This window comes from Furipterus horrens, unplaced genomic scaffold (genome assembly GCF_987537825.1).
Source record: "Furipterus horrens unplaced genomic scaffold, mFurHor1.1.pri manual_scaffold_4, whole genome shotgun sequence".
NCBI lineage: Eukaryota > Metazoa > Chordata > Mammalia > Chiroptera > Furipteridae > Furipterus > Furipterus horrens.
The window spans coordinates 24,340,157-24,363,612 of NW_028327174.1; the positions used below are offsets into that span (position 1 = coordinate 24,340,157).

The following is a 23,456-nucleotide window of genomic DNA, read 5'->3' on the forward strand; positions in this document are numbered from 1 at the left end:
CTGTCCAGAGAGATTATCTTTTTAAAAGTGAATAGATCTCTTCAAATACATCTATAGACAATCTTTGTCGTGGGTCTGCAGGCTCCTTGAACGTGGATTAGTTTGTTCCCAAATGACAGTGGATATGAAAGTATCATGATCTATCATGAAAGAAGTCACTAATTATTATAATTTACATTACTCTGCTACTTACCATCTCTACAACTTACTACACACTAGAGCATCATCAAATATTTGCTAAATTCAATATAATTTTATTAAATCTTTCATTTTCACAAGGAGTAGCTGAGCTGCATGAGATTCTTATCTTTCTCTCTTTATAATAAAGACATCACTTAAATAAAGTAAAATTAATTCACTAAAATGGCACTAATAATGTAAACCGACCTAGAAGTCTACTGAAAAAGGTGACCTCTGAAGGATAAGGTCCTTTAAGGATGAGGAGGCATGTTTTTATTTGTTTTTTAATTTATTTACCCTTGACCTACAGTTTAAATGGTGGGGATTTCAATATAAGGGATTTTCTCTGGTTTTCTGCTGAACCTAGGAAGGGAGACAAGCAAAGAAAACACCACGTGTTTGGTTTTCACAGCTGGCAGCTGGATATAATAACCTGGAGTAAAGGAGGAACAATAGCAATTTTTAGTAGTGAAGACTGTTTGTCTTCAGGTTTCTTCAAAGTATTGTCATGGAGCTATGTTTAGAGAAAGCATAGGAAGCATTTAATAACTCTTGTTAAAAAAGTACAATGAAGAAAAAGGCAAACATCCTTCAGCTGATGTCATCCTTCCAGTATGTGCTGCAGTATTTACAAGTCAGAATTTTATCTACACTGCAGCTGGCAGGATCTCCTTCGAATTCCCGCAGTGGCAATGGTGCTCTCCACACAGGTATTATGGGTGGAAGATTTTTTCCTGCAGGCTGCTTTTGGCCCAGATTATTGAGGACTTTTTCAAGGCAGTGGTAAGAGACTGGGCCTTCGCACTGGCATAAGCAGTTTCATACCCTAGTCCCACCACTAATGAATTGGGTATCCTGAGTCGTCTCACTGAGTTCCAGGTTAGCTCTTAAACAGGGGAAAGAAAAAGAAACATAAAATCTGTCCTACAAATATAAAGAAGCTTTGTAATGTGGTATGGTTAAAGTACATTGAGGGTTTAAAAGGAAAAACACTAGAATAGTAAAATTGAAATAATAATATTATTAGATTCTAATAACCTAGTCATACAATGAAACTGTAAAACAGTTATGTACACTTTAAATAGGATTATGCCACTTTTTATATTTTTCAAAAATAACAAGAATCCCTTTACAAAGTATTTGACTCCCAAATATGAAGGCCAGCCCTGAGACAACCTACTAGACTTTATATTTATTTCATAATCTGTTTATATCCCCAAAGTAAAAGCTCTCATTACCCTTCTCTCACACTTCCTGCTGTTACAGGGCTCATGACCTGTTTCCTGTTGATAAGTTTTAAGAGCTGGTTCAATATCCTCAGGAAGAGAAATAGCTTATTGTGTACCCTGGGGAACTCGGGTCTACCAGGAAAGGCCACATTCCCCATTTGATTTTTCCTGCTACTTCTTCAGAAGAAGTACCTAAATGCACAAGCGCCTAGACAAGGTCTTCTCTTGCTGAAAACTCAATTAATGGGGCACTGCCTTCTCTGATTTTCAGCGGGAAATTGATCTCAGCAAATCAACTTTCAAACTCATGTTATGATTATTTTGTAGTCTTAATTTTTTTAATTGTGGAGACAATGTTGTGCTATGCTCCTTTTCTGTTTTTTGAAATATTTGTTCATATTGCAATTGGTATTGGGAGCTCTGTTATACAGATGAGAGGGTTACTGAGGGCAAAGATGGAGAGAAATAAGCTCCAGAACAACCGAAAATGTCGAAGAAATGTGATTTTTTTTCCCCTTCTTCACTGTCTAAAGACACTTTACTGTAGGTTGCAGATTTTCATTGAGAGTACTATTCAATGTCCACTCTCCGAGCAGCTGGACTCTTTAAAGTAATGTCATTTAAAGAGACTCTTGTCATCCAACCCTGAACAGAGAGGTCAAAACCTGTGTGCCCGGTCTCTTATTTTACAAGTCAGTCCACAAAGTCATTTGATTTTCCCATATTAACCGTATTTTCTTGCTTCAGTAGCAAGGCTTAAATAACACTTAACTGCTTAGCTAAAGGCCTACTCCACATTTCTCGTTATGTGCTTACTACATTAACTGCGTGCGTTAAATCTCTGCACTCATCATAGAAAATATTTGGTAATGTCCACAGCTCCCCAATGTAGGTGCTTCTCTACAATTTGTTCATGAACACAGATCTCCAAAGAAGGCTATTCATGCTTGTTTGTCCTCCCCTGTATTTTAAAACAACCGCTAAAGCCCTTCTCCCCCTTTTTGCATATTTTTAATATCCCTTAAATTTCATATTACAGTTTGGATGCTGGAACTAATTTCACATTTACCTCATTTCAGCTAACAATGACACTATGAGGAAATGGTCAATATTTCCACTTTATACTTAATGAAATGAACTTCTTGAAATAAACTGATTTTGCAATAATACATCAAAATAAGGGATCTCAAATTCTCACTTTATGATCACAAATGCAGTTCTCTTTGCACAACACAATAAATCAACAGAAAATTTGTTTAACACTGAAAAATTTCCTAGCTAATGGGCAGAAAATTAAAAGAAAAAATCTTAAGAAAGAAATCTGTAATTTCGTGATTGAGAGGTGACACAGTCTTATGAAAGTGGTCTCTTTATCATATGTTTGCTGACTTAATATCATTTTACCATAAGGTAATGTTTACCGAAAATAAAACTGCAGCACCCCAGTTTCCACTGTTGAAAAATAAAGATTCATAAAAAATGAATCTTTTCCAGTGTTGAAGCTCTAACATGCATTTATCTATAAAGAAACGAAGTCAGTGTCTGTGACGGTGTTATCTGTAATGACCCCTGTGTGGCTGTGCTGTTGCCATCGTGAGAAAGGGTCACCTTCACAAGGAGCCACTTTCAATGACCTGATTGAGTGACTTGCCCTGTTGCAATTCAGTTTACTCATCTTGAGCCATGTGTTGATGACATCACCTTGCCTCAAAGGATTTCATTTTAGGAGAGTATTAAAACCATACTTTTGAAGACAATATGCATCTCAAAGACTTCTTATTTTCCTCAAATAATCAAACAATCAGTACTCCTGTAGGGGCCAGATGAAGCCTCAGTAAAGTGCTGACTTCTATGATATTTTGAAGAGCATTTCCACACTAAACTTTTCCCTGAATCACAAATTCACTCTAAAAATCACACATACTTCATGTTATTTACATTTATTATTATTAAATCTTTAGTACCTGAAAAGTATAAATATGGATCAAATGGAAGAAAATATGAACTAAAACCAAACTATTTCAGATGCACATAGACAGATTTTTGTTCTGGTCTTCAATCTCTCTGAAGGGAGCCTCAGGGATAGTAATTCTGATATGGAACTGAGTTGAGGATATTTCTATCAGAGAAGAAATCCCTAGGGGGAGGAATCTTAAATAGACATGGGAGATATGTTTGTAAGAAGTTAAGATTCTAATAAAGAGAATTAGCCTGGTGAGAAGCAGGCCATAGACAGAGAAGATGGGGACTTTACAGAGAGATTGAGAAGGGGAAAAAAACTTAAAACTAATCAGTTGTGTATTTGGTAGCACAGTATAAGAAATTATTGAAAATTTCTAATGGACTAAGTGACCGTTGGCGCAAAGGATGTTACATACATTTATTTCATTCATTTAAGTTTCTCATTCCTCTAAGCATTGAGGAAGACATGGAAAAAGAGAAATGATATTAGATGCTGAGAGGGAAGAACACTAGGAAGTTATCTTAAAATCAAGACGGTGGATAATAATTTATGGGTTTCTGGCATGGGTTGATGCTATGTAACCAGGACTTCTTCATGACTGGTAAAGATGTTCATGAACTCCCAAGCTCAGAAGTGCTGGTGATCTTGAGCAGGAAACATGAAAATACTTCTTGTGCCAGTCAGAAGGACTGCCTTTCTTGATTTTTTTTTTTTTTTTTTTTTTTTGCTTCCCTATGGCTCAAATATTCTTTGCATTGACCTTGCTTGGCTCAAACTTTCGTTGAATTATTGTATAGACATGGATCAAATGAAAGAGAATAGTTTGGAACCAAGTGCACACGAAGAAACTGACTTTTTTTCTGATCTTCAGTTTCTCTGAAGGGAGTGCAAAGTTGTGTTTTGCAGCTGGACAGTCAATCACCTCCATGAAATGGTTCAGAGATGCTAAGGAGTCTCTCTAGCTTGACTGTGGCCGCCATTTTTTCACAAGCACACCGCCTCAACTCTTGGCAGTTTTTTGAGAAAACCTTTCCATTGAGGATGGTCACACAATCCCTGTCTCTTAGGCTGGTGATATCTGTTATAATCCTAAACCTTAAAAAAGAAAAAAGTGTTACTTTAATTATTATTTATTTCTAATGAGAAATACTAAGAACTTAGAAAGTACACAGTAAATATTCCTAGCTTGATAAAATTATAGATGTCCAAAATTAGTTTACTGGAAAGATGGAGTCACCAAGTTCTTTCATTTCAGCCCCTCAATTTCCATAGTTATTCTTAGAGGCACCCAAAACACCAAAAACAGTTTCTAACTAAAACTACAGTATAGTCCAACTTTAACATATATGGCAATTTTATAGCCATGTGAGAAATTATCTATCTTCTCTGTGACTCAGTTTATTTAACTGTAAAATAAAAATGATTAAGTTGTATATGTCCTATTTTCTGGAAGAATAAATCTTATATCGTACATAGAGAAGAATAAATCCTATATTGTCTTTTCAAATATGGCTTTGTTATATATTTTAGCATCGATAATACATTTATCTATTTCAAAGAGTATCATGCATACTCCTATCCAAATAACATAAGTAAAACTAAATTTGATAAAAATAATGTTTATATTGTCAGTAAATCTATCCTCAGACACTGTGTTTTTAAAGATATGCTCCCCGTTTCTTGGCATAGAAAGGCAAGAAATCTGAGGTCTTATACTATCTCTGGGTATTGACAAGTTTTGTGACCTTAGGCAAGTCACCATCACAACCTGGGCTTCAGTTTATTAATCCATAAAAGACCCACCCCCTCTCTCTTTCCTTCAGTGAATTCCAGACAATTTTAATGCTCCAAGAGACTTCAGGGACTGAAATAAAATTTTCTGAAAGAAACCAGGCAAAGAACTTTCTCTCCTATTTTAGTAACACTTTTAGCTGTCTCCCTCAACTGGTTTATAAGTCATCCAGGAGCAAGCATTGTTTTATACATCCTTGGTCATCCTCCTACAAACACAGTATCATACAAAGCAGATGTTTAATTAATGCTTGTTGAACCAATCTATTGACTTCTGTCACTCAAGCAATACCTCTCTATTACATGCCTTTCCCACAAAATATTCTGAAAGCTTACAGTTCAGAGGTGTATGCTGTTCCATCCACCCACAGCCAGGCTTTGTCGCTGTCGTTGCGGGATAGCCCTATCCAGTAAGAGTAGTAAAATTCAGAGTAGCTGTGAGGCATAGCCAACTGCTGCAAAGGCACACAAGAAAATGTTTAGCTTTCAGAGATGTTACAACATATACATACAGAGATGTGTAGTGCCAGCCAACACTTTGAATATGAGAACAACACATGACTCCTGCCTCACACAGGTAATAGTATACTTAAGAGGAAAGCATCTATACTAAGGTCAGTTAATTTGTCCATGTTAAAGGATTTCATTTGTCTTTATAAGCACAGAAGATATGCTAATATTCTGAAACCAAGAATCAATCAACCAAGCTTTGTAGGTGACCCATTATTTTCAAATCATAGGCTCACCACAAAGGTTGATATAAAAAATATGGGAGGCAGATTTATAAGAAGATGTGAAGTGATTCTGGGAAATGGAAAGAAAAATGCAGGAGTGGAGAAGTAACCTTTATAAATATGTGCAACAGGGACTGATCAGGAAGGAGAAGAGAATAATGAGTATGATTTAATGCCAAAAAAGTACAAGAAGAATTTGGAAAGATGACTTATGTCTAATACTAAAAAGGAGAGAGAGAAATTTTCATATTTTCATATACATATATATGTACAAACTGATATATCCTTGATTGAAATAAGTGGGAGAGTCTGTGGACCTTGATTGCTTAGATTTTTCTTCCATAGCTCTTTTAAAGACATCTTTTTGAGAATACAGTATTCCCTCACTTATCGTGGGTATTATGTTCTAGACTCCCCCCCCCCGACAATAGGTGAAAATCTGCGAAGTAGGAACCTTACATTTATTTTAGTATTTATATATATTTTCAGGCTTTATAAACCCTTCCCACACATTTATAAACTGTTCTCAGTCCCTTATTAACATTTCCCACTCCCTTATTAACCTTTTCCACACTTTTATAAACACTACTTATGTTCTTAAACATATTCTACACTCTTAAACTTATATAACTTTAACAATATATGTATACAGTATTGCAAAATCCCACGATATAGTGAAAAATCTGCAACAAATAATTAAATATAATATTTTTAAAAATCCTGCAATACAGTGAGGCTGTGATAAATGAACCGCAATATAGAGAGGGACTACTGTACTTCAAACACTGACCAAAACTCAGGACCTTACCAATACTTCTTGTGTCTTTATCTTCAGCATGGTTGAGTTCTCAGCAATACAGAAATAGTCACAGTCCTGCCAACTCTTGCTCTTTTTATAGAACTGGTAGCATTTGTCCCCATGCCATTTCCACTTTTCTGGGCAAGGGCTACACCTGTGCTCTTGGAAAGAAACCAATTTTAATAAGTTATTTTCTACCTAGATCTGTTTTCTTTCTTCTCTTGAAACTATATAGTATTTGATAACCCAAGAAAGAATGGATTCCTTTTCTCTTAGATAGTTAATTTCCCAGGTAATGATAACTACAATTGTTTACCTAGCACCCACCATACGCCAAAAATTGTGATCAGTCCTGAGTATACAGCCAAAATTAAAGCAGAGGCTAATGGATACGGAACCTAGCAATGAATGACTGGAACTTCCTTGCTCCTTGGTCTACACAATTCAGCATACAGAGAGGATGTTAAATGCATAAAGAACTATTTATATGTCCAGAAACTCAACATGCATTGTACTTAAGAAACAATTGAAGTTCTTAACAATTTCATTCTTCAAAATCTTCTTATAGTGAAAGGATTTTGAAAAATGCAATACATACCAATAAGATATGAATTCTTTTCTCTTTCTAAACACAAGTAAATAAAATTTTAGAAAAAATATATAAATAGCCCTGGCTGGTGTGGCTCAGTGGACTGAGTGCCGGCCTGTGAACCAAAGGATGGCCAGTTCGATTCCCAGTCAGGGCACATGCCTGGGTTGCAGGCCAGATACCCAGTTGGGGGTGTGTAAGAGGCAATCACACACTGACATTTCTCTCCCTCCCCTTCTCTCTAAAAATAAATAAATATTTAAGAAAAAATATATAAATATTAAGCCAGTATTAATTAGAATGCTAAATCTCCATGTATCAGAAATTAAGATGGGCACCAAAGTTAGAGAATTAAGTGCACAGGTCAAGAGTAAGGTGGACTATAGTGGTAGTGGTTGTAAGTATAGGAACTAAGCCCTGACAGCTATGGTTTTAGTTCCTATGTGGGAACATGGCCTTTGGCCTTTGAGAGTTAAGGAACTGTAACCAAGTCCCTTCTGGGTATATGGTGGGATGGGAACTCAATAATTCCATTAAAATATCTTTATTTTAAAAACAACCCAGTGTCAAAATGTTAACATGTTCAAAATATGAGTGGTCAATACAAATGAATAGTATATTAGTGTTTGTATTTTTCTGTACGTATGAAATATTCAAAAAGGTAAAACAAGGTTTTAAACAAATAAATAATTCAGGAGATTTCTTAGAAAGTCAGTTTATATCTCTGGCCTAGATCTTACCTCTTATATACCAAATTGCCTCTCCGTATCTACTCTTGGGTATCTAAATTATACATATTTTAAATTCAACCTGCCCAAAACAGCATTCCTAGTTTCTAATCTTCCTCTTTATAACCACAGAATTCTTCCCCATTTTACTTTATCATATCTTTATGCTTCTAGTTGCTTTGCCCCAAACCTCTGGAGATACCTTTGACTCTTTTATTTCTCTCACAACCCATTTATTCCATCATGTGTTCATCTTCACTGATCATATTATAGTTTGAGCCACTATTATTTCTTACCTGGATTACCATTTCTAATGTGATTTTTCTGTTTCTATCCTTCCCTTTTCCAGTGTATATTCAATATATTTGCAGAGTAAACCTTTAAAATTTCATGTCAGACACGTATTTCCTCTGCTCAAGAGTCTGTAATGAATCCTCATTGTGCTCAAAATAGAAGCCAAATCCCTTACAATGTCCCCTAATGTCATAAATAATATCTACATTATCTCCTATTTGTCTTCCATTCTGTCACTCTGGGATACATTCACCTCGCAGGGCTCTTGCATGGTCTAAAATGTCTGCATTTCAAGAATCCCTTTATGTATTATTTCACAAATGAATTTCAGCTAAATGATTGCAATAACTGGATGCCCAAACTATTAAGTTTGTCAGACAACTAGTTAAATAATACAACCGTTTAATGAATACATTGGTTCCCAGGTACACTGATGGGAAAGTCAGCCCTATATTGACAGATATCTTGAGGGTAGAGGGAGCTCAGTGGCCAGGACTCACCTCCGGTTTTGTTATAGAGCTCACGACAGAATTTTTCAGCCACATGCTGGAGAGTTTCTACCAGCTTCTTTTTCTGGGCTTGGAGAGATTGCAGTTGTTGAGACAGATTCCCCAGTCTTTCTTCCATTTTAGAAATGCTGTCTTTCTGAGTGTTGGAGAGCTGGTAGAACTGAAAAACTAACCCAAGTTACCAAGTCAGAATAGACATTTTATTTCTTCATTTCTATTTCTATTTTCTACATACAGAGAAGACAAAACTGTATATTGTTTATGATCTCAGGCTCTGAGAGCTCATATTACCTAGATTCAAGTTTGGAGTCTAGTACATACTAAATTGTATTTCTATGGGCAAATTAATTTCTCTAAGTATGTTTACTTATCTGAAAATCATAGTAGCAGTTCCTAACTTCAAGAATAAATTCCTTAACCATATTTACTGTTTAATAAGTATTTTGTGTATATTCTCAAACCATTACTCAACCTAAAACTACAAATATATGTATCCTTTGACCATTATGTTGAGTATTGATGATGTACCATACATTGTCATCTTATTCAGACATTAAAATGGTCATATGACCATTTCTATATTTTTATGCATTTGCAGTTTGGCTCAGTGAGAATAAGTTACTATCACTTGGTTAAAATATTTCAACACTTAGGTTTCAACTCCATAGTCTTCAACTTAAGACAAAAATCCTTTATGAATCATGAAAGTTACTTTATATTCCTAAAAAGAATGGTAGTTTCAAAACAATAGTTAGTTATATTAAAATAAAGTAGAAATTTTGGGGTCAGGGTAAAAACACTAATTTTTTGATTACAAAATTTAAGATGATTAAAGTTTGAAATTTTCCTATAAAAAATAAAGTTTTGACATGAAAACCTGCTCTTCAATGTAACCTTTTATCTTGTACCACCTTCTTCAACTGTTCTAGGAGACATTGCCACAGTGTCTTGATCTGATAAAGAAAACACACTCTCTTCCTTAAGTTTTTGAATTTGTCTTTACTAGTTTGAACTTTAAAGACTTTGTGCATGAATTTTTTCTTTTTAATTTTCATAAGTTTTTGCAAAGTGATTTCATAATTTTCTGGACCTTTTGAAAAATATTATGATGATTAAGGACCTGGTCTGTCCTCCTTATATTGAGGGGTTAGGGTAAAAATGAAATCTCTTCCCTCAGTATTAGCCCACTGAGCCAGGCATGCTAAGGGCAAAAATCACTGCCTCAACTCTTTTGTGGAGTGGAAGGAGCTGAAGCATGCATTTATTAAAAATTGATTTTAAATATTAGCATATAAACAGAAAGACAAAAACACTTCTTATCTCAAAGGGAATATAAGTCTGGCTGGCAAATGCTTTCTGTATTTTAATGCTTCTTCCACTACTCACTGTTTAAATAGTACTTTAGAATACAGTACATTAAATTCTTCACAGGCTCTAGAATTAAAATATAAAAAAAATTCCATAACAAATATTTCTCATCCTACACAGAACTTGGAGCCAGGATCCTCCCCCAACTGAGAGTGCAGACTTACACACAAACCCCAGTATTGCCAGGCCAATCAGCAGCACCAGGCACAAAAGGAGCAGGGTCAAGGCCACTGGACGCCAAGCTGAAGAGGGAGGTTGGCGCTCTGAGGGGAACAAAAGAAAAAGCTGGGTTTTGCTTTTCCATCCTCTTGGATGTATGTCAGCTGCAAGCAAGTGGGAGGAGTTGGTTCTGGGAAAGAACATATTCTGCAGGACAACAGCAATCAGGGATGAGATCACATTCCTTCTGTCCTCAGAACTTTGCCATAAAGCTCCAGGTCAGGCCTCACTTTATCAGGGTTAGATTCTTTCAAAAGTCCCATGCATTCCTATCGCCCACACCCACCCAGTCCTACTTGGCAGTAAACCAAGTTGTGCATTACTATATTGTAGATGTGGTTGTTTGTAAAACTTTACTTTTGTCAAAATTTGAGTTATAAAAGACTTTCGTGTAAATGCCTCAATGAGGAACAACTTTTACATTATTCTAGAAAAGATGAAATTAATTTTTGTCACTTTTGCAAAACACCATCCCTCCCAAGTTCCATAAAGGATGCTTCCAAAAAGCAAACTGCCTATCAGTAATAGGAAATGATGATTTTACTGTTTCTTTTTGGGAGTTGTTGAAAGTCCCTCTTTTGTAAAGATTTTATTTGTTCATTCAATTTATAGCTCTCCAAAAATAGATTGAGACATGATCATCAATTTCTCAAGGATAGATCCAAGCTATCTAATTTTGAGCCATTTAACTAATTTAAAAAAAAAAAGAAACAAGCTGTTGACAATACCCCTTGCCCACACACCCATAGGTTTACCATGTGGTAATTTTAGGGGCTCCACTTGGTGGAAAGTAAACCAATCACCTAGCTGAGATCAGCTAGAATGACATGTTATATCTGACAAGGAAGACACCCCGTAACCAGTGCAGGTAGCATCTAGCATTATGATTAAAATGAAACAAAGGGGAGAGAGAAAGCCTCAAACACACTGATCTTTTCATGACTTGTGAGTTTCACTTCATTGCGAATTCAAGTCAGGCTCTAAAACAGAAAGATTAAAGAAACATAAATTAATTTCCTCTTTAGAAAAGTTCCCCACAGAATATATTCTAAGTACAGAAATTTGTATATTACTAAACATTATTTCCAAATAGAGAATGATGCATAGTAAAGATGTATAGAAATAGAATATATCACCACTACTCTTTGGAATTTACAGGCTATTTGAGAAATCATAGAGCAGACATTGATATACTTTAAAATGTGATTCTTAATTTCTCTTAATAATCATCTCCTTCAAAAGATGTTCAGTGGCTTGCATTACAATGCTAATAAAATCCAAATCACTTCTCATAAAGATTTAGGTTGCTCTTCTTTAAAAAATGGAAATTTGATTATGGTGCTTCCCGACTTAAACACTTCTAATAGCTTTATTGCACTTAGAATAAAATTCTGTTAGAACCTTTTTCATCTAGACCCTACCTGGCTTTCTCATTCCTTTCTGTACTACTCTGCCCTCAGGCAAATGCTCTACTCACAGTGGCCTTTGTTTGTCCTTAAAACAAACAAGCTTAGTGCCTGTGTCTTAGCTCTGCCACAACCCCAGCATTAGTTAATTCACAGATGGGTTGATTAGTAGGCTACTTTCTGATGTTCAGCTTTAAGTTTAAATGGCACATTACTCCACTGTGTATGTTTTTTTAAAGATAAGATTATTAAGTATTATTTTTCATGTTTTTTTCTTTATCTCCTCTTCCTTGGATGTACACTTTATTAAAAGAGTGATCTTGTCTATCTTGTTCACCAGTGTATTTCCGGTACTGAAAATATTGCCTGGCACATAAGGGCTGAATAGATATTTTATTGAGTAAATGAATAAAGAATGAAATTATTAAAAAATTAACACTACCCAAACTACGTAATTTTTACAGATGCAAAGATTATCTAAAGTTAAACCTTACAGATCGATTTTAAAAAATCAATTGACTTTTCAGCAATCTTTCTGTCAGCAGAGGGTAGACTCAGTAAATTCATCTACTGGCTGTACTGGTTTCTAATCACCAACATAAGAGATTCTGAATCATGAATAGACCTGAAAGATCTGGCCTATGTGCTTTGGTCTAAATTTTCCTGGAAATTTCTGACTTTCCAAGGCACTGACCTTTAGAGTATCTCAGATTAGCAAAGTATAAAAAGAACAAGAGTAGAAACATCATTTTCAAAACCCTAAGTCTTTTTAAAGTTCTAAATAGACAAAGAACATTGAACAGGTTGTTGCTTCTACATTGCAGAGATACACGTGCATCTGTGTATCTGTGCAACTACCATAGCAGCTTTATATTTCTCCATATCTCTTACTACCATCAGATATAATATATACCTTATTTCTTTAGGTTTACATCTGCCTTACCCCAGTAGAAAGCAAGCTTCTTCTTAGAAAAGATTGTCTGTTTAGCACATAAAACATCAGTTGAAATAGCTCAGTGAATGAATAAATTAATTTATGCGCCTATTATACATAAGTATCTTTGTTATATGCCTGTCTACCCATGTTCAGACCTTTTTATATGAATACACATGTAAAGGCATAATTTTTGAAAAATAGTGTCCTTTTTATAATTAATATTTCTTTGGCCAAATTAGAAGTAGTAAGAAGAAGGTAAAGGAGAAGAAGAACTATGAAATCAACCAACTTAGTTATTCTTTAAGAAAACTGTTTCCCTTGTATAATATTAGAGGTAAGGAAGGTGGTGATTTTCTGTCCAAAGAATTAATAAGAGTACACTTAAATCCTTACTATGAAGTGAGGACATGGACTTTAGGAATTAAACATTATTTAATAATAATTATATCCATGTAAAGAATAAATACACAATCCTTACTAAAGCTGCTTCTAGGACAGAATAGGAAAGAAGTGTAGCATATCTATTGTTAAGGAACCAAACTTTAAAAAATTAACTTATAAAGGAATCATCTTTTCTTGATCATTTGGGAATTTTTCTACTCTGACTTCTCTTTCTCTCTCTCTCTCTCTCTCTTTCCCTCCCTACTTCCCTTCCTCTCTCCTTTTCCATTCCTTCCCCCTTCTCTTTCTCCCTAAGTATTCAAAATATCTTCCTGTTTTATCTAAAGACCCAGAAAAACCAAAACATAGAGAGTGTCTATGCCAGGTATGGTTATTACTAAGAAACTAGATTTTCATGATGGAAAGACTCTAGAGTTGCAGGTTTCACTTTTTCTTTTTCCCTTCTAGGTATTTGTTCCAAAGTGTGGGTTTAATATTCCTGAGTTTTAATCCAAGTGCCCCCGATTAAAATGAAGTCTCTCTCTAGGGACCACTCCACCCTAAAATAAGAAAAATGAGCTGCTTCAGTTTGGCTTGGCGTCATTGAGTCTTTATTTTTTGGAAGAGAATCCCTATGCTGTCTCCTGAGGCATGTTTAGAAAAAGGTGTGGACAGGCAAAGGAATGATATAAACAACCCTAGGAATAATAAGATATATATAGAAAAAAACAGCCCTTTCCTGTATCCTCTTACTATAACTATACTATAAAAGGCTACAGTGAGTGCTAAGGTCAAGTTTTGAATACAAATTCCTTTGTAGTTGTAAGAAACTTTTTGGATGAGGAGAGTTGTCACACTAAACCAGTTACTTTTCACCAGGCATGAGAGGGAAAATTGTATACACCTCCATTCTCTGGGCCTGTAAGAAATGGAACAGACGTTACTAAATTAGTCTATTAGTATGCCTCCAAAATGGAAAGGATTATAAAAGCTGGGAAAGACAAAGAGAATGTAAGGAATTTGCATAAAGCCATGCTGCAAACTAGTGGCAGAGCCAGCATTAAATTGTCATGCTTAACACCACACTCTGCACTTTGGTGTGAACCAGGATTCACAGCGAAACCAGGGTTAAACAGAGAAAACAGGGGTTAATATTTTAGAAAATAAATATTTTATTCTTTAGATCACTGTTCTTTTAACATTCTTCTGTTATTGCTAGCTCACATCTGATCTTTGGATATATTTTTAAATTTTTAAGTGCTGGATGTTTTCTAGGAACTTTTTATTTCCTTAAATCTTTGCACGTGGCACATAGCAAACCTCCTCATGGGAGAGTGTTTGAGGCCCATGGGTCAAGAGTATTTTTCAGTGTTCATAAGAATGCCTGTTTCCTTTCTCTTATGAGTCTATTTCAGGTACTTGCTATTTTCATTTGCTCTAAAAGCAAATAGGTATTATTCTTCCTACGATTTCAAAAGACTATACATCTGAAAACATACATTATTTCTAGAATACACCAAGTTTCCTATTTACTGCAGTTAGAAACTCAATTGTATTTTTTTTTCTTTTGAGTAAAATTTAGGTGAGTCAATTTTATATCCCAATCAAGGAATCTTACTTTTGGAATACGTATAGTTCAAAACTACTATTCATGACAGTTTCTAATATGCCATGAGTTATTGAGATAAATGCCTTATATGAATGATCTCATATCACCTTATGAACACTCTGTGAGATAGATACTATTATAAACCCCATTTTACAGGTAGGCATTTGAGTCCTAGAAGGGTTAGGTAAATTCCCCAAGGGCACAAAGCTTCTGATAATAATACTTACCAAGTGTGTTATAGATGCTATGGTATTTCATTTGACTCTCCGAAAAATTATTCAAGAGGGCACTATTTTTAACCTTTATTTGGATAAGAAACTTGAAGTACTGAGGAGTTACTTAATTTGCTTAGAGTTGAAGAGCTAGTAAGTGATGGAGCCAGAAGCGCTATATAAGTATTCTCCTTCCAGAGCAGAATCCTTTAAATTATTTTCTTGTCCTCCCAACAAATCTCCCATTAATATTTGCCTTACATGGTAGTTCCGTATGGAGTTATAGGAAGACTCTAGGGTTTTGTCACTTGAAAATTGTTAGCTCTATATTGTGAAATATCTCAGTAATAGCCATCTTAAGTAATATATTTTTCATTGCACCACCAATGTGAGCTTTATAAAGTATAAATTTAATCTATTCTTTAAAGAAACAAAGTTTGTTACTACGCTATATAAATCTCTGCATAGTAGGATCCCGTCTTACATCTTGCCTCGTCTGCCTCTCTCCTCCATATCTGATTTCTCCTCTTTCCCATACTACCTCAGTTCAGGTTCTTCTAATCACATGCTTATACTAGTGCAAAATCTGTATTAGCTTATCCCATTTCATACTCCTGCAATCCATCCTCCTTATTGTAGCCTAGATGGTCTTCTAAAAACACAAAACGGGTTATGTTACTACTGGTTTAGATCCTTCAGTTAATTCTCTTTACCAGCTGAATAGAATCAGAATACCTCAGTATGACATAATAGGTCCTCCTTAACTTTCCAGACTTAACCTCTTGTCAAGCTGGCCCCTACAACTCTACACCTCAGCCATAGCATATTGCTTATTGTTTTCTGAAACACAAAGTTAGTGAAGACCTCCTTGGCTTTTCTCTCCTGTGTCTGCCTGCCTGTAGGGCACCCAGTTCCTTAAACCTTCCCATTTCTGCTTCCATATCACGAGGAACACCTTAAAGTCAACTCAGCTAAACGGTCACTCTCACTCTCAAAATTTCCCTGATCCCCTCTACCCTTACCAGATAGAAGTGACCAAGCTCTCCATTGTACCATGTGAATGCTTTCATCATGGCACTTATCACACTTATTGCTGAGTTGGGAACTGTACTAGAATTTAAGTTTCCCCATCAACAGGGATCATATCACGTTTGGCATTATATCCTCAGTACTTTGCAACAGGCCTGAGATAGCATGACCCCAAGCTTGAGTTTATGGAAAGAAAGCATGAGAGTATTAACTTGTATTTTTATCTTCTATCTTCCTAATTGTTTAGCTATTTTTTAAAATGAAAACATAGCTTCATATAAAAAATGAAGATCTAGAAAATAAACATATCACTTATTTTTATTGATCCTAAAATTTTATCGTTGTAATTGTGCTACAGTATTATGTTGAATTTGAATCCTCTGCATTGCCGAAAAAAGAAAAATCCCAGAGATTTTTTACTGTCTTTTTAACAGCTAAAGTATTTCAGACCTATTTTTCTAAGAAATAGACTTCTATAGTGACATTACTCTAAATATTTGCATATCACAAGATGAAAACAAGGTATCATGCATGTAGGGTAAGATAACTATTGCTGGCCAAAAAGTTTGTTTGGTTCTAGCACTTAGTTGTCTTTCACTTTATTCGAAAGAATTTCATTAGATTGTATTGTGACAGCTGTCATATCAGCATGCATTTAAAAAACCGTATCAAAATTGGTGAATTTTTGTGTAGCTATTTTAATATTGAAGAAAAAAGAAAATAAGCAACATTTTTGGCTTTATTACTTCAAGAAAGGTAAAAACACAACTGAAACACAAAAAAAGATTTGTGCAGTGTATGGAGAAGGTGCTGTAACTGATCAAATGGGTCAAAAGTGGTTTGTGAAATTTCATGGCGGAGAGTTCTTGCTGCATGATGCTCCACAATCGGGTTGACTAGTTGAAGTTGATAGCGATCAAATCATGACATCATTTGAGAGGAATCAATGTTCTGCCATGCAGGAGATAGCCAACATACACAAAATACCCAAATCAATAAACTTATTGGTGAAAATGAAAAATGTGTATTTTACTTTACAGAAAAAAGCCTTAGGGACTTTTTGGCCAACCCAATATTTTCAGATGGGATGGTTTCCTGGAAGACACTGCTTTGTAACCTTTACTCCTACTGTTTCAATTTCCACTTCTTACAAAGAAAGTTGCCAGATGTTTTAGTTAGTGTTTTATCCCACTCCACCCTCCATCCTCAGCAGAACTTATTTGTACACCCTGTTCCTCATTATGCTGATCACTAATCCTTGTGAGAGTTCCTGGCTCCCATCAAAGGGAAAACATTAGGTTATACACAAGCCACTTAAAATCACAGCCCTGAACTCCCAACTTCTCACAGGATTTGTTGGAGGAAAACATATCATATCCTATTACACACATCCAGTGCCTGTAGAAACTGACATTCCAAAGTTGTCACTTCGTTTCACATCCAGGAGGCTGGAAATCCCCCGTAAACCCTCACAGCTTACTAGAGAATTTAGGGGGGAAAACCCACATTAGTGATTCTCAGGCTGCAGATCATCCAATAAATAGAAAGTGAATGGAAAGATTTAGTAGGGGAAAGGAATAAACCTAGAGGTAAAGAGAAATGGAAGACAACAGAGAAAATGTGTGTGTCCGGATTCACAAAGGTAAAGTAAACCTAGATATGGTCAAAAGAGAAATGACATGTTAAGATACAGACATTAGTGAGGATTTCTGATACAGACTGACAAAAAAATGTAAACAGGACACTTTAGGAATTCTCAAGGAATGGGATGTTGAAAAGAAACTCACATTTTTGGTGTGTCTGCAGTATACCAAGGACTTTCCATAGCTTATCAACCTTAGTACTCATAGCCACCTTATAAGAAAGGATTTGTTGCTTCTATGTAATATTGTTTCAAGTTAATATGAATTAATATGTATAAAATACTTCAAACAATACCAGGCACATAATAATCACTATATGCATGTTTATCATCATTAGCATTTTATAAGAAGAAATCGAGGCCCCATAATACTTAACTAACATGTCCAATATCACACAATTAGTAAGTGACTTACCTGGTATTAGAATCTAGTCCTGCCTATATGACAGTGGGAGGCCCTTTCACTAGACCTCAAGACACATTTTTATCTTAGATTGGCTGAGTTGCCTGGGAAATAAGATCCTTCTCTGTCTATGTGAATTATCTCTTCTATGGACGGAAAAAGTACATTTTATGAATATGTCACAGAGTGAATCATTGAAAATAAAAGCATAAGATGCAAGCCAAATGTAACTGAAATTAAATAGTTTCATAAGTTAATTCAATCATCTCAACAGTATTCTGAAACTCTGTAGAACAAAGGAGAAGAGAAGATGGGATGTAATTGCACCTGAGGCCACCGTATAAATCAGTGGATCACAGAATGTCAGAGCTGAAGCGACCTTAGAAGGCATTTGCTTTAATCTCCCGCTCGTTTCACAGCTGATGTTGATGTGGCTCTCCCAAGGCCTCACAACTTCACGATACAGAACAATTATAACAAAATACCAGGTTTGATGTATCTGCTTAGAAACCTCCCTCCAAAACCATGAGTTCAATATTAACAAAAAGGTAGCCTTTATAAATCTAAATTTTCAGATCAGATCACAGATGGTAAATAAAACAGCATTGAATTTGCCCTTCATAGGATGGATAAGGGGAAGGTACAATGCTTTACTTGTACATACGATATCACCTCTATGCTTTACCTGATTGGTAAAAACAACACACCCTCTACTGCAAAGTGCTCTGGCAGCAAGAGAATCTTAGAAAAACAAACATCTGTGTATATACTGAGTTGAATTTTTCAGATGTTCACATCAGGAGGTCGCACGCAAGTGGTGGAAAGTAAACAGTTCACACAATTGTAAATCACGGAAACATTCATCTGTCTTTCCTCTAGGTTGTACATGCCTCGGAGAGGTAGCTCATCTCATGCATTTCTCAAGGGTCTGGCCAATCTGGACTCCAGGAGACAGAGTACCTGTGTGCCCACGCTCAGGACGATGAGATGTAGTGGTGGCTAGAGAATGCAGGCTCATGGTGGTGTCTCCATCAGCATCCAGCATGTTCCTAGTGCTGCTGTATTTGGCTTGCATCGGGATTCCTGCAGAGGTGAGGGTGAGCTGTGGCTGGATTTTCCTGGGCTGCCTGGCTTCTAAGAGACAGGTCGGGAACCAAGGCACTGAAAGGCATTCCTAATGTTCTCTCCCAGCAAGTAGCAGGGAAGCCTCTGACTCCAGTTCCTGCCTGGAGAGGCCCAACCCCTCTGCCGTGAATTTGTACTCTGAATGCCAAACTGGTCAGGCAAAGGGGAAATAGCATGTGTTTTCTATTTGGGCAGTCTGTATCTGCGCAATTACCGAAGGGGGTGTGCCTATCAGATGTCTTGTTCATCCGTTTGTACTTCCTGTTTAACTGTGTAAAGAAAGCAGCACCTTACAATTGTAGAGAGTGTCCTTCAGACTCTGCCAAACAATAATCTCTCAAAGGGATACATTACCTACTTCTTACCCATCATACATTCACTGAGTCACTTAGACTAAGTTTAACCTATCTGTGCCTTTGAGAAAACAGAAGAGACCATAGCCTCTTCCTTTCTCCAAGGCCATGGTACAAAAGCCTCATATACGTAGCATGTCGGCACAAAAAGTCCTTTTGAGGATATCTAATTGATTCTACTGTTTCATTTTACAAAAAGGGAGATTGAGCTAGGGGAGAAATTGCTCTTAAGTCACATAGCTGCTTAGTGACAGAATTAGCTTTAAAAGAGCTTTCCGGTTGTCAATTCAATATTGTTTCTTCTTACAGTATGTGGACCCAATTTAACATTTTATAGCACATTAGGTACCCCATGATCATGAATACATTTTACTGGAAGTAAAGACTTTGGGAATTATTACTATCCACCTGTGAATTTAGGAAGGCTGGGTAACAATTTGGGCCTAAATATCCTAAGCTGAGAAGGAAATGACAAGTTTGTTTCAGATAATGTCCAAAAATTCCAAATTGGGACAATTATATTATTATATTATTCTACTAATAGTACTTTTCTATATTTGGAGCAATAGCTTGGCTAAATCAAGCATACAAATACAGAGAGCAGAAGGTGCTTGGATTAGGGCAGCCAGCTCCTATGAGGATGTATCAGGAAGTATATATTGTGAATTCATCATGTGTCTCCAGCTATGTATTGCTTATTGTAAATAAAACAAACCTAAAGAGACCTTCCTCTCGCATAATGCCTTGTAAAAAGTAGGATATAAAACTTATTTGGTCCTTTTCACTGAGTTGATGCATTAGAAAGTTTATAGAAGAGAAAGCAGTAAAAATTTTGAAGGAAATAGTGAGTGAAGCACATATGAGAATAAAGAAGGAAGTTGGAATTTTAGAAATCCAAACAACTGGGGCCTGGAAAAAAATACATTGAGGAGGCACTGATAATTATGATTCTAATGAAATTGCAAATAGAACTATTTTCCAGACTTCAGTGATTCATGTAGATCCTCAAACAATTTTTGCTAAACAACCTATATTAATATTTTACTACTTGTCTTTAAATATTCTTTTCAATAATGACAAAAATATTTTTTGAACACCTACATTATTGCAGGTACTATTTTCTGAGACATATCAGTATAAAATAAAACTCTATTCTATTAGAGCCTACATTCTATGGAGTAAAGCAGATATTATACAAGAAAGATAGTGAGTAAATAATACAGTTAATTAGACTATGATAACAGTAATGCAAATATATGGAGGATAAGGGAGATTAAGAATGTACAGGCAGGAGAGCTGCTAATTTTAAATAAGGTAGAGTCGGCCACAGTAAGAAAGTTAAATTTTTGGAGCCTTGAAAGAGGTGAAATGCCCTGCAAATTTCTGGGGTAAGCATCAGTCAGATAAAAGGAACAGGCAGGCTCAGAAGCTATAGGGTAGAAGCATGCCAGCTATAATTGAGAAACAATAGAGAAATCAGTGCCCTAAGTGGAGCAAGAGAAGAGGAGTAGATTAGCTCAAAGGACTAAAGTGGGCCACAGTAATTGTCTTAGAGACAATTTAATGGTCTTTTGCTTTTTTTCACTGAGATCATAGACAGTTTTAGTAGAAGGCTGACATGGTTTGTTTTAAATGTAATGGAATCGCTGTTATGTTTGAAAATATTGGGCTGGCCAAAAAATCCATATTTTTTTTTCCATAAAATAGAAGATACATTTTTTATTTTCACCAATATCTTTATTGATTTGGATATTTTGAGTATGTTGGCTATCTACCACATGGTAGAACATTGATTGTTCTCAATTAATGTCTTGATTTGATTACCATCAACTTCAACTGGTCTACTCGACTGTGGAGCATTGTCCAGAGAGAAATGTCTGTCATGAAATTTCGCAAACCACTTCTGACACATTCAATCAGTCACAGCACCTTCTCCATACACAGCACAAATCTTTTTTTGTGTTTCAGTTGCATTTTTACCTTTCTTGAAATAATAAAGCATAATATGCCCAAAATGTTATTTTCTTCCATCTGCAATATTAAAATAGCTACACAAAAATTCACCAATTTTGATAAGCTTTTTTAAATGCATGTCGATAGGATGTCTGTCACAATACAATTTAACAAAATTGTTTCAAATGAGGTTAAAGACAACTAAGCACTACTAGAGAGCCATCTTACAGGTAAAACTGAACGAACATTTTGGCCAACCCAATAGCTATAAAAGGACAAGGTGAATGGAGGGAGACCACTTTAAAAATTATTGCAATAGCACAGGCAAGAGAAAATGATATTTCCTCATTACTCATCTTGAATTTACCTTTTAGCCATAATTTCAGCTAGAAGCTAGTTTCCTTTTCTGTCTCTTGGAAAACTGGATATTTTCTGTTCATTCCCATGCGCATTTCCACGTAAGCTGTGGTATGAACATGTATCAACACGCCAGGCATAGTATGCCTTGGACAACCTAGAGCAATCCTCTTTTACACCATCATTGTTGTCATATTCATGCTCTTATGGTTAAGTCATAGGTCATTGTTTCTGAGCCTGTCCTAGATAAGTACAGCTGGATATTCAGCATCCATAATTATTTTCCTGGATTTTTATGATTCTTTCAAATCATCTACTCCATCCTGGAGGAACCAATCAAACCAAAAACAATAGTCAAATACATGGCATCTCTTTGAACTTCCACCTTTTGTCTTAATTTAACTCTCAACCTTACAAGTTTATATATTTAAAAACTACTATAAAATCACCAAAAATATCTATCTTCTTCTCTTAGATTTTTAAATATTTAAAATTCTAATTTTGCTCTTCAACACAAGACTACTTTACTAGCTCTTCCCCAGTGCCAAACTTATCATCATTTTGCGGGGAGAAGGCTAATTATGATAGGGTTTATTACACATAAGACATAATTTGGAAGTCAAAATTTGTTTGATTGACTTCTTTTATTAAAGTGAAATTTGCATTATATAAAATTTACCATTTGAAAGTAAAAATCCAGAAAACTTATAACAGTTTCTGTTCACATATTGGTAAACATGGGAAGGCAGCAAGTGCCTCTCCAACAATATGGAAATCCCCACTGGAAATAAAAATAGCACCAGTGGGAAAGTTTAAAAGAAAATAAGAAAGAGACAAATCATCATATGATAAAATATAGTTATGTTCCAATAATACCTTTTTAAAACAATTACTGAGGAATTGCTGAAAACTGCAAAACAGTAATCATAAAAATAAAATAAAATGTGTGTTTACATTCCAAAATGTTAATACCTCTGTTACTAGACTTGATTACTTTTTATGTTCATTACCAGGTCTTCTTTTTGATTGATGTTATTTAAAAAGGAGAAAGTGAAGATGTGCCATCAAAGGGTTTTGGTACAAATGGTTGAGTAAGTAGAAGCTGTGCTCACCTCCTCCCATGATCACATCAAAATTAGAACTAAATTATAGGATAATCAACATAGAGAACCATCTGAAAACTAGCTGAACAGAAATTCTATAACTAAGGATGTAAAGAAGAAGACACTTCAAGACTGGTAGGAGAGACAAAGATGCAAAATGGGCTGCCCCATGCCCACGTGTGTCAGTTGAAAATAGGAAGGGATAGCTCAGCTGCAGGGGTTCTTCCCTGAGGAATGAAGGGTCCCAGCCCCATGCTGGACTCCCCAGCCCATAGCACTAGTACCAGAAAGGGGACCCCACAAAACATTTGGCTGTGAAAATCAGCCATGAGTCCATCTCTCCAGGTGAGAAGGAAGGCTACTGGAAACCCAAGCATTCTCTTAAAGGGCCCGCAGAAAACACCCTTGCAGACACTCACCCTGGGCTCTGGCAGAGGGACAGCTCCTCAGAGTCTCCAGAGACATATGGAGAGAAAATGAACTGTATGGCTTCAGCGGTGGGGCTGGAGGGATGGCTGCCATTGTCCTTGTGTTGAGCCCTTC

The 23,456-nt window shown here is 35.9% G+C and overlaps 1 protein-coding gene across 1 annotated transcript; it reads right to left on the reverse strand.

Annotated features, from left to right (window-relative positions):
* Window positions 1-4,066: 4,066 nt before the first annotated feature.
* On the reverse strand, window positions 4,067-23,456 carry CLEC1A (C-type lectin domain family 1 member A). The gene is made up of 7 exons (XM_090275418.1): window positions 23,333-23,456; window positions 18,983-19,105; window positions 10,349-10,447; window positions 8,808-8,984; window positions 6,706-6,857; window positions 5,500-5,618; window positions 4,067-4,467 (listed from the first exon to the last, which is right to left on the reverse strand). The coding sequence occupies exons 1-7, from the start codon at window positions 23,433-23,435 to the stop codon at window positions 4,287-4,289; spliced, it is 954 nt and encodes a 317-aa protein (XP_090131544.1). The 5' UTR covers window positions 23,436-23,456; the 3' UTR covers window positions 4,067-4,286.

Coding starts and splice junctions, on each gene's coding strand:
- CLEC1A (XM_090275418.1), bottom strand. CDS start 23,435: ATGGCAGCCATCCCTCCAGCCCCACCGCTGAAGCCATACAGTTCATTT. Junction 8,985..10,348: donor GGCAATACTGGGGTTTGTGT/GTAAGTCTGCAC, acceptor AACTTGGGTTAG/TTTTTCAGTTCTACCAGCTC. Junction 4,468..5,499: donor ACAGCATACACCTCTGAACT/GTAAGCTTTCAG, acceptor TTCTTTTTTAAG/GTTTAGGATTATAACAGATA.